The sequence below is a fragment of the Falco punctatus genome (genome assembly GCF_963210335.1).
Source record: "Falco punctatus genome assembly, chromosome: 5".
NCBI lineage: Eukaryota > Metazoa > Chordata > Aves > Falconiformes > Falconidae > Falco > Falco punctatus.
Window position 1 is genome coordinate 62,200,147 of NC_137584.1, and position 12,089 is coordinate 62,212,235.

At 44.0% G+C, this 12,089-nt stretch overlaps 1 protein-coding gene across 1 annotated transcript in view; it reads right to left on the reverse strand.

The window, feature by feature from the left end:
• Positions 1-744: 744 nt before the first annotated feature.
• The window catches only part of DCBLD1 (discoidin, CUB and LCCL domain containing 1), a 56,288-nt gene continuing 44,943 nt past the window's right edge, over positions 745-12,089 (reverse strand). Inside the window, exons 10-15 of the mRNA XM_080389520.1 lie at positions 11,161-11,308; positions 10,955-11,071; positions 8,937-9,027; positions 7,840-7,889; positions 6,168-6,287; positions 745-3,117 (exon numbers count right to left, since the gene is read on the reverse strand). Coding sequence (XP_080245646.1) covers positions 2,600-3,117; positions 6,168-6,287; positions 7,840-7,889; positions 8,937-9,027; positions 10,955-11,071; positions 11,161-11,308 — 1,044 coding nt within the window. The 3' untranslated portion in view covers positions 745-2,599. The remainder of the gene's footprint in view (positions 3,118-6,167; positions 6,288-7,839; positions 7,890-8,936; positions 9,028-10,954; positions 11,072-11,160; positions 11,309-12,089) is intronic.

Sequence of the window (12,089 nt, forward strand, 5' to 3'; positions counted from 1 at the left end):
CAACAGAGCTGTGGTGCTGCTTCTGTCCCTGTCAGCACCAAGACACAGGGAGGACAGGACGGAGATGCTTGGAGGTTTATTTTAACCCATCTTTTAGCAGTTTTGCAGGTTTTTTGTTGGGGGGTGGTGATGAAGGCAAGGTGCAAACTGAGACCCAACTTTTCATTGGGCTAAACCAGCTGTCTTAAGATGGGTTTGAACAGCAGCAGAAATGGGCACATGCTACCAGGAACCCTTTGACACTTGTAGCAAGCTGCAGACGTGCAAAGCACGAGGTGGGGGCATGCAAAAAATTTATTATAATACAAGTAATGTCATCTGTTGCCTTGTCCCGTTGCACTGCTGCGTTATTTAGGTGGGGAGTAGCCCTGATTACTGAACACTGCTTGTTTGTAAAGTGATAAGTCAAGCTAATTAGCTGTGTGGGCGGAGTATTGGTTTCAGGCTCATCAGGAGGGCATCCTCATCCTTTCCTCAATTATATGCATCCAGCAGCAGGGTTGTTTACAGATGTTTGTTCATGGGTGCTTCTTCTCTAGAGCTTACGGACAGAAAAGCCAGACTAAATGGGGCACTGAGAGAATCTTTTTTTAGCCTGTCACACTGGGCCGGCAAACTGCAGCAGTACAACCAGCACTTCTGCAGGGCGTGAGGAACGCTTCTTTCTCACCCTGCAGGATATGTGATGAGAGTGGGCGTGCAGCGATAATCAAGTCACTGAGTTAAGCAGCAGGCCTGTGTGACTGATTTACAAATACCAGTGTTCTTTATTTACACAGACATGTAAACAACAGAAGGTAAACAACACCACCCAGCTCGGTCTAACAAACAGGCTGCTGCTGTTTCACTTCAGGACCTGAGGTGTTTCAGACATTTCACAGAACCTGTATTGACAGCAAACACAGGAAGGCTACAAGGTTACCTTGACTCTCCTTTGCACGGGAATTGCATGCGCAGTGTGGCAGCGTGAGGGAATGGCACCGCTTGAGGTTGCAAAACAAGCATATGCGAAGAGCCCGCTAAAAGCCTGCCTTAAGGTTGGGTATCACTGGAGTTAGCAGTATTTGTGAGTAGTATCACTGCAACACGTCTGGACTCTGACAGCACTTTCCACCCAAGGATCTGAAAGCACTTTGCAAACAGACCACAAATCTTTGTTGCATCCTTTGCAAATTATCCCCAGCTCACAGGCAAGGAAAAGGAGGGCCTTCGGATAGCTTCCCAGAGCTCAGGTTTTACTGGTCTCATTTCCCAACCCTGTGCTTTAAATATAGCACCATTCTTCCTTCTCAGAAGCATATCACTTCTCAACATTCTAGGATAAGCTTTCAAATTCAAAGTGACTCTTCAAGTACTGCAAGTAGAAGGGCAGCGGACAGTCCCAGTTGCTACCAGAAGCTGTTTCACTTCAATGACACCTCTGCTGAAAGAGGAGCCAGCTACTGTGCGATACATTGCACCCATCCCTACGCTTCTTCAAGTTTGTCCAAAAACAGAAGTAAGGGTAACATTAGCTGCAAAAGAAAAACTATTTGAAAATAACTGTGCTGATCTGCTGTCTCGCAAATTTAACTGCAACAGTAAGCCACACTGTGTTTTACTTAGTTGAAATATTTCAAATAGAAATGTTACACTAAATGTGTAAACCAGAAAAATACCTAGTGGAAAAATGAAGAATTCAGGAAATTTGCTGCTTTGTGCCAAGGAACAAATTTCCTTATAGTTTAGCAGCAAAAGCATCAGCTAGAGATTGAATGGGATTTAATTCTCAGCCGTAAATTCACATTTTGGTTTCACACACACTTCCTGAAAAAACCCCAAACCACCAGATTGGCAGATGTTTGGCTCGTGGTTTGGTTTTTGGTTTTTTTCTACTGCAGGGTGATCACCATGGTTTGAACCCAAAACTGGTTTCAGCCTTTCTACCTGTTTCTAACATGAACAGCAAGTTAGACAGGCTCGGCTCATATGCTAGATCAAACTGAAGCTTGTAAGAATTGCTGCTAAAAAAGCAGCTGGGAAAAGGTGGGTTTTGAGCACGGTATTTAAATGCTCAGCTGCCTTCTCTTGTGCACATTGTTTGTTTCAAATAGTTTTACTTCTTCTACCCTCCCAGTGAGAACTACAGTGATGCCCTATCTTCAGTTATCATAGGAAAGGAGATGAATCACCACAAACATAAGATTCAACATTTACAGCTGCCAGTACAACAGCAGGTAAAATAAAGAGGGAGGAGGAGGCCTGTTTTTCTTAAATACGCATTTCTGCAATCCTTTTGATCCCCCAGGTGAAAAGGAAACTTAAGAAATTCTCCTTAAATAAAAGCTATGTACAAATTGCACACGTTGCAAATAGAGCACTGAGATCAGTTACAGAAAATAAGATGTACAGTCTTCATTGATAACATCTCTCTTGCTATAAACAGTGATAAACAGCATATGCTTTCTTCAGATGTCAGAACCCAGCAAGACTGCAATATTATGTACACAGGGCTTGTTTGCCTTCTGCCTCCCGCAGCAGAGTCCCTCCAAACTCTGTTTTCACTTCAGAAAGCTGTGCAGTGACGTTCCGGCGCACCGCATCGCTCCTGCTCGGCACATCACAAGAGAGCTGTCATTGCGGTCTGGCTTATGGGCTTTAGGCAGTCTCTGGGCGTTGAGTAACCCTCGCTTCCGAGGGCACTGGGCTGAGGTTTCTGGTAGTCCATGCTGTAGCTCACAGAGGTCAGAACACCGTTAACTTTGGGTTTGTCATAGTTTATGACACTCTGGGGTGTCTGATAGTCTCCGTTCCTGCTGTCGGTCTTACAGGAACTAGAGAAGCTGCCGGCAGAAAGGGAGTGTTTCTGAGATGAGACAACAGGTACATTGTAGCCGTTCTCAGAGGAGAAATTATTTTCTCTTGCTATGTGCCGCTCTATGATGGGGGTGGCGTATTCGGGCTCTTGGCTGGCCAGGGGCAGAGCATATTCGTGCCGGTTAGCTCTGTGCGGACAGTGATAGTGATTTTCAAACTCTGAACTCCCCCTTCTTCCCTCATCTTTGGCGTCCATGGGCCGAAAAGTAGATCCTTTCCGTGTTACCGTCCCAGTCCCAATCATGAGAGGCTGCTGATAATCTAAAAGGAAGCATGAACTGCTCAGAGTAAGGCACAGATCGGTGATTTTTAAGTATATAACACTTATGCATAGATAGGTATTTTACATTGAAAAATGACTCTGCTATTGTATCAAACATGGTTATCAGGAATGTGAGATAGCCTTTCCCCAACGCTGGTCCTGTTGCAGAATGTGGCAAAAGATCTTCCACCAAGGAGCTCCAATCTGCCATCCCTTTTCCTACTCCCTGCCTGCCTTTCCCCACCTACCCATCCAAATAAATTCTGGAGTGTACTCCAAAGCCCTGAAAAAAAGAGAGAAGTCAACAAAATATTAGCAACAAACCAGACAAAGGACATTGCATGAAGATCCACAAACAAGCTGTTCTCCAAAACAAGTGTTCTGCTTTAGGAATAATTAAAATGCCCGCAGGATTCTTAAACGAGCCTGACCAAGTGCCGGCTTTATTTAAAAGACATCTCACAGTAAATGACTGACAAGAAGGATGAAGTTAGGTGGAACGGCAGCCAAGAAAGTCAAGGGAAGTGTGAAAGGCGCTAAGCCAGCTCAGCACTGCTGCAGGCACACAAAAAGGGATCAACTGTGGGAGGAGAAGCAGCACCAGCGCTGCTGGAGGGACGGGGCAGTCACCCCAGTCAAGGGGGGACAGCAGGGATAGAGCTGGGGATGGGCAAAGGGCCAGGGCAGGAACATGGAGAAAATGTGGCCTCAAGAAGCCCATGTTTGCACCTCTAGTCGAGGCAGATGCCAGGCTGCCGTGTAAGCAGATCTGGACTAAAAGGGTTTTAAAAAAATCCAGTAAAACTATTATGCGAAAATTCAGTGTTCTTAACTTTCTCGCTTTGGTGCTAGTGACAATCTCTTACGGATACATACAGTGGCCTGAACAGCTCTAGTAAATGACACTGCTAAAGTATCATGTTTTGACGCAGGCGTGAAGAAGTTAGCTCAGTTTCTTTTCTGGCATCGTGGTTCATCTGACATGAGCGTCGGATTCGATTCCATATGTCCTGTGAATTTTTTTGGCAGTTCCTGGCTACCTCCCAAACTTCAGCATGTAGGGTGAAGGTGTTATGATATTTCACTAAGTGGTGCAGCTCTCCCCAGCATCGCTGCCGCCATCCCCAGCAATCTCCTGTGCTCAAGATGAAGCATCTCAACTTGCTCCTGGCTGCCTTTGGGAACCAGCAGGCAGCTGGGGATTCAAAGGGAGGGAATCTCAAGCAGCACGTCAACCTCTACGCAAGTTGCATGCTCTCTGCAATTACATTATTAAATGGCACATTTCTGGGCTGCATATACATTTTTATTTGATGTTTCTTATTTCTAAGGGGACTGTAGATGAAATGCTGAGGCTGGGGAGCTGCCTGGCCAGGCTGAGAGTTAAGACTTCCCATGAGTGTGGCAGAAGGGGAGGATGGAGAGAGAGCAGAGGCTCCCCAGACATGGCCAGGGAGCCAGACAACCAGACAACCATGACTTGTGAGCAACCTTCATTCACTCCCTTTCCTTCCTGAAATAAAACTGCTCTATAGGTCTCTGCATATTTACATTGGAAGTTTCTGTAAAGGACTGAAACCATCTTTCAAAGATATCCAGGGTAGCACTGTATGGAATTACAGTAACGTGCTGGTTTGGGCTGGGCTAGAGTTAATTTTCGTCATAGCAGCTAGTATGGGGCTTGTTTTGGATTTGTGCTGGAAGCAGCATTGATAATTCAGGGATGGTTTAGTTATTGCCGAGCAGTGCTTGCACTGAGCCAAGGCCTTTTCTGCTCCACCCCACCAGAGAGCAGGCTGGGGGGGGCAATAAGGAGCTGGGAGGGGACACGTCTGGGACAGCTGACCCCGACTGATCAAATTCCATACCATATGATGTCATGCTCAGCAATAAAAGCTGGGGGAGGAAGGAAGGAGGGGGTACATTTGGAGTGATGGCATTTGTCTTCCCAAGTAACCATTACACATGACGGAGCCCTGCTTTCCTGGGGATGGCTGAACATCTGCCTGACGATGGGAAGTGGCAAAAATGAATTCCTTGTTTTGCTCTGCTTAGGTGCGCAGCTTTTGCTTTACCTATTAAACTGTCTTTACCTCAACTCATGGGTTTTCTCACTTTTACATTTCCAATTCTTTCCATCCCACTGTGGGGGAGTGAGCAAGCCAGCTGTGTGGTGCTTAATTGCTGGCTGGGCTTAAACCATGACAAGTAACCATCCATTTGTTTTTTAATTTCTCTGCCAAATGCATTGGAGAAATTCTAAGGTATTTCTGAAGTCTAGAAGCTGGAAACAGCAAATTAAATCTTTCTGGAAGACTGTTGATCACTGATCCCATGAAATGGCTGGTCTTGCTAGCCTTTCCAGACAGACTAGACTAGGCAGGGGTAAGATGTGCTAAGAGGATGAATTAAAACATCATCCCTTTGGGATGCAAATAGTACTGATGTGGGGGTTTGCTCTATCCAAACACCTGGAGCCAAGGTAGCACAGGTTTTTTTCCTTCTCTCTCACCTACCTGCTTCCACTTCAGTGGGCCTCATCTCTGAAATAGTTCAGGAAAGCTGCACAGGGATCTCAGCACAACTTCCAGCTGGGCATGAAATCCCACCACAAACCAACTAAGTAATTCTTCTATTTGCTCAGCAGCAAGGGGCATTATATATTTTGTTCCATTTCCAGAAACATTTGTGTTTTGTACTGAAACACAAAAATTAAGTCAGCAAAAGCAAACTATCCTGTTCTAGGCACGTTCTTGCACTACATCCATACCTGAACGCCTTCCACGGTTACCTTCAGCTGTAACTATTTCAGAGTCAGGAACTCTTTGCCCACAACTCCATGAAAAAGTTTCCAAAACAGTAGTCGTTTTTACTCCTAATACATTTAGCTGCTTCACTGTAACATCTGGGATGAACACAGATAAATCTGTTCCTGGGTCTCAGCTTGCATGAGAGCTGGAGCCTGTAACATTGCTGGCCCATCCCTCTCCCTGTTACCTGCTCGGCATGCAGAGCGAAACGAATGCGTGGCAGCGGGAGCAATTGTTACCTGCCATGTCACTGGTGACCAGATCTAGTTTTTGTGGTGTCTCCTTCTCATTATTATAGCTAATGGTAAATTCTGTTGACTGATGTCTGGTGAAGGGCTGCTTGATGTGTTTCCAACAACCTATGATAAAGAAATAAAAATAGAAGGCTTATCAGCAAGTTAAATGCTTACAATCAGAAGACTGACCAGAAAGCTTAGGTTTTGGTGTACTCGTTATAACTATATTAAAGTAGTTAAAAAGCAAGACTAAAACATGCTGTTTGTAAAAAAAGCCCCCTAATTTTGGAGGGTGAAAGGGAAAAAGTGAATCACCAACTGGGATTTCCAAGTGAAAACAAAACTTTATAGAGAATTTCCTTGGCCAGAAGGGCTCAAACTCTGTAGGTGCCTGCACTGATGCCTTAACAAAGTATATCAGTAAAATACCAACTTCAAATCAGTTACCTGCTTTGCCATTGCTTCTGTGGCAAAAATAATGCTTAAAATATCTTTTTTTCACCAGAGTAGTATGGCTTCCATTTCTTGATATCTGAGCACCTGCACTCATCAATTAATTTGTTCTCACGACATCCTTGTGAGACTGAAGAGAAAAAATCCACAGTGTCAGGCATTTGCCTGGAGCCCACAACAGGAGGTCTGCAGAGAGGTGGGTTCAGCTCCCAGCTTTCCAAGTCCCCAGCCTGGTTCACGAGGGCTTAAGGAGGAGCTTGATTTACGCAGCACACACACACAACAAATGAACTAACTGGGTAAGAGGCTGTCTCCAATTTCTTGGGATTTGTCCTCATTAGCAAGTGAGAAAGGATTATGATGTGACCTTGAAAAATCATATTAGCAAATATGATGTTAAGTACAAATTAATTTTCTAATGAGGGTGAGCTGCAGTGGGTAACAGCATTCCTTTCACTGACGTCAGCACCTGCCGAGGGATGAAATTTCGGAGCAGAGCTATTGCAAGGCACTTGTCAAGAGACATGTGAATTGCTTAGTGGTTTCTTTTTTTACAAAAAGTCAAGATTCAGAAGGATATTCCTGTACAGAGTTGGCTGGCCAGGAAATACAGCTAAACCCTAACTTCCAAGATGATGGGAGAAAGCATTACTGAGCAAGACAAAGAATATCCTTCACCGGGATTTTGCAGGCATCTCCTAAACAGAGCCCTCAAGCCAATCCCCTATTCTGATTTTACACATGAAGTACAATTTGGTATTGTTAGGCTTTATAAATATAGTCCCAACCGGGGAGGGAAGCAAGATGAAAATATTAAAGCCATAAAAAGTTATTAGCCCTTGCTCTCTTAGAGAAAAGCAATCCCCTCTGCTGTGGGGAAAAGGAAAGAAAAGCAGCAATTTTCTGCAAAATAGGTATTTTAGAGGAGGGAAGGAAAAGGAGGGCACCTGGGAGCACTCTTACATGCTAATTTATGCACTCTGTATAATAGATCTTTTGCTAATTGCCTTTCTGTCATAGAAACCAAATTATATTGTTTCTCAGGGCACTGTACTAGAATGACACAAGTGGCACTACCGTTTGCTGTTTCCCTGGTATGAAGAGGTGAATTTGAACCAGGAAATGTGCATGCTATTTCATATGTGTTTCATGCTTAGTTGGACAACCCCTTCCCACTGGCCCAACAGACAGGAGAGGACAAAGTGCGTGATTCTCCACTAACCTGATTTCTGAGCACTGGATAATCCATAAGGAAGTCCTTTGGCTTCTCGCCTGAGAGGAGAGGACAGCGTTTATAAACATCTGCACTTACACCATTTCAGCTTTATACCTTAGTTCCAGCAGAGACAGCCTTTGTGGTTAGCAGCTGAGGACAATGCTTCACTCCGAGTTCCTGCAGGCTGGTGTCTACTAGAACGTAAGGCATGCAAACCAGCATTTTGACATTTCATTTTTTCCCCATCTACATGCAAGTTTTGAGTGACGGTGTTCACATTTCTTGGGTCTGGCACTCATTGATTTGATGTATCCTTGCCTATATGTGTCACTCCAGGTTATGTTTCGGGTCTGCTCTTCTGAATTCTTTGGCTAGTTTATATAGATTTTCTAGGTATCCAGGGCAGAGCTGGGTACCACCAGTGATGAAGCAACATCACCATAGCATTGCTTATACTTCCAGATCCTCATCTGCTGACAGAAGCATTTCCCAGCTCTACATGCAAGTGCAGGTTCATGACTGAACATGTAGCAGGAATCACAGTTAGCAGGGCTTCTGCACGTCCTCTGACGTGTGAAATGAAGGGGCTTACTTTTAGCTGCTTACCAGCATACGTGTGCAACTCCTTACAGCTAGGCTCCGCTTTCAGCCCACTAAGTTAAGTGCTGTGACTTAAGGGACTGGGAAGAAGAAACACAACAGGAAGGAAATAAAAGAAAACGATCCAGATAGATAGCTCAAATCCTCCCTTCAGTGAATTTTTAGTTGGCTTTGGTGTGGAAACTATTTCATCTTGATGGCTTTACACCTTAGTATTTGTGGGTATATGTAGGTTGAAGAGAACAGCTGGTTACATCGGACTGTAAATTGCAGCGTGCAGTTCTGACCTGCTTTGCCTTTGTTTTTGTCTGACTAGGGTAGATAGATGTACAGTAAGAAATACAATTTTCAGAGACACGACATGAGTTCTGCTTAAAAGGCAGACTGTCAAACAGGATCAATTTCCAGCTCCCTGGTAAAGAGGGTCTGGAAAGAGGGCACGTAGTTGGATGTGCTAGCTAGGTAGTCACAAATGCCTCCTATGACAAGAGCCAGTATCTTACCTGCGTAGGGCTGCACAGATACAGATTCCAGAGAACAGGAACAGACACAGCACGATGAGGACAGGGACAATTATAGCTGTAAGCTTTAAGCCTGCATGAGGGGAAAAAAAGAAAAGGATGAAAGTTTAAAAGGCAAATTACTCTGAGGTTGGTAATTTTTACTACAGAGAATACAGCAAAAGGCAGATAATCTTGCAGGAATGCTCCTTGCAGGAGAGCATGAAAATGTAAAACTATAGAACTGCAAGACCACTCCTCAGCCATACTTGGCAGCCATGCACCTATGTGGAACAGTGTTGAGACAAGAGTTAAATATACTTTCTCCTACACTTAACACCTAAATGTGTCCTTACAAAGAGCAGTTCTGTCTTATTACACACTTAGGTAACTTTTACAAAGCCACTTACACTCTGTTTTCAGTTGCTTATAAAAATGCCAAATGAGGCTGCAATTTTACATGCCAAGTATCTGGCTCACGTTGAACTGGTTGAAACACTTCAGTCAAAGTAGTTCAAAAATTTCCAGGAATGGTACTAGGGAAAAACCTGTTTAGCCTCTGTTAAATTCTAACACAACATGGTTTAGAGCAGGGATTAGAAAATTAGCAGTGGGGTGGCTCTTGTGCCAGGAGTGCACCGTTCACTATTCTAACAAACACCAGTCTGTGAGAATAAGGTGGTACATGTGTCCACAGGGTATTTACAATTTAGCAGATGAAATCTCAGTGGATTTAATTTTCAGTGAATGTGGATACAATTCACCATACTGCTGCACAGATGAACTGAGCTTGCTCTTGGCAAAAGCAATGCAGTTTCAGAAGAGCTTTTGTTCTTACAGTGATTGCTTCTTACAACCAGGTTTTTTTAAAGAGACATTTCTACAGCTATCAGTTACGTTTATGGGTAGCAGTGTTTGGTGTAGTGGGTGTGGTAATTCCTGCCTGGCTACGGGTCCACCAAACAGTCAGTATAAGCAACAAATTTTGTTTGTTTGCTTTTTAAGATCTAAAGATTTAGCTCCACAACAGTAAAGGATGAAGACTGCAAATTCAGGGAGAAGTATGCAAATCAAGGTTGTCTGAGCCCCCATGAGCACAGGCATTATGGAAAAGTGTTTAATTACATGCACTACTGTATGCTGCTTAGAGCTAGTGACCTGCTCTGGGAGGAGTCATGGTTGCATAGAGAGAATCGCAGAACGGCTGGTGTTGGAAGGAACCGCTGGAAACCATCTCGTCCAACCCCCTGCTGAGGCAGGTTCTCCCAGAGCAGGTGGCACAGAGTTGTATTCAGGCAGGTTTTGAATGTCTCCAGAGAAAGAGACCCCACAGCCTCTCTGGGCAGCCTGTCCCAGGGCTCTGCCACCCTCAGAGTAAAGATGTTTTTGCTCATATTCAGACGGAACTTTCTGTGCTACAGTTTGTGCCCGTTGCCCCTTGCCCTGTCACTGGGCACCACTGAAAAGAGCCTGGAACTTTTGTGTGTCCTCTTGATACTTGCCCTTAAGATATTTATAGATGTAGATGTAGATCCCCTCCCAGACTCCTCCAGGCTAAACAGCCCCAGCTCTCTCAGCTTTTTCTCGTAAGGGAAATGCTCCAGTCCCCCAACAATGTTCATAGCCCTCCGCTAGACCCCCTCAAGTAACATTTTTGTGAGACTACTGCCTCACGTACTACCAAAATTATACAATAAAGGAAGAGCGTGAGGAAAAGCTCCTCCAGAAAATGCTGACGAGTGTTCGGTATAGTCCCTTGAGCCACCTGCCAAGCATAGCAAACATGCCAATATGACAGGGAAACCGAACCCTGATGTTTCACACATCAAGGAAAATTAAGGCTTTCAAGCTCTTTCTGTGCCTTAAGGCAAAACCAACCTCCCTCTTCTCCCTGTCATTAACCTTTAATAGAGTCTGAAAGAAAAATTAAAAGTTTTGATTTGTGAAGAAAGTTTAAGTTCAGCCAGGCTGGGCTGAAGACATGATGATCCTACAGAAAATGCAGGGCTAGGTAGTGTTACCCAAGTTAGTTTCTTCTGACGGGATGGGCTCCGTAACAGTCCTGTCTTCTTTTCCGAGGGAGGTTTCTGTGCTCTGACTTGGTTTCTGCCACATTGAATGCGTAAACGAACTATTAGCTGCAAAAGAGAAGGGGGCATCAGTGGCACTGTGGTAGCACAGGGGGATTTGGAGGCACCATGCCTGGGGAGCACTGCTTACCCCATACCTTGCATTATTCGACAACCCATCAGCTCAAGCTTCAGTGCTATTCTTTGGTTCCAAGTTTGAGGGATAATTCGCACGTAACGGGCCACTATTGGAGGGATGAAGTTATTCCGTACTATGTCACCAGAGTTGGAGTTGCCTTGGAATACCTGCAACAAAACGTAAGCACATTGTTTGCTCTGTTTTAAAAGTCTCTTTCTTCAAAGTGCTCCTGACATCTGACTTCAAAGATTTTCCATTATCCTAAAATTAATATATTGAAAATCCGAGATACAGCCACAAGATTTTTGGAATTAAGAGTTCTGGAAAGAAATATTTTTTTTTTCGTTCTGACAGATGATTGCATTTTTCTGTTAGCTCTGAGAAGAAAGGCTATCACTCTGTTTCAATTCTGTGTAATTTCTAGTTAATGCATGCTGGTATAATGCAATCATTTTTTATTTAATAGCACTGCAGCACCCTTACTTGGGCAACAGGGGATAAAAATGTAAAAAGAAAAAAATGAAGTGAAATATTTCTAGACATCTTAGTAAAATGGTCATCTTCCTGTATCAAGCTTGAAGAGCGACTATTAAACTATGTAGTTGTGTCTCCTTTTCCCTCCACTTACACAGGATTTTCCAGAATCAGCTAAGCCCACGTGCAGAACAGTAGTCCTTGCAAAATTAGTTCTTGGAGGTGCTTTTGCATGACCTAGGAAAACTTAAAAGCCTGATGAGATAGGGAAGTGAGCTCAGCATTATCTTAGATAAAATGCCAGGCACATGGGGTTCTGATGGGACAGGTTTTGTCACGCACCTTAGCTGAAACTAAGATCATATACAATACTTCCATAAGATTATTTTTATATAACAAGTCATTGTAGAAATCTGAAAACCTGCAGATTTTTAATGGCTGGCCTTCACAGTTCAGCCACGTTGATTTGTCACT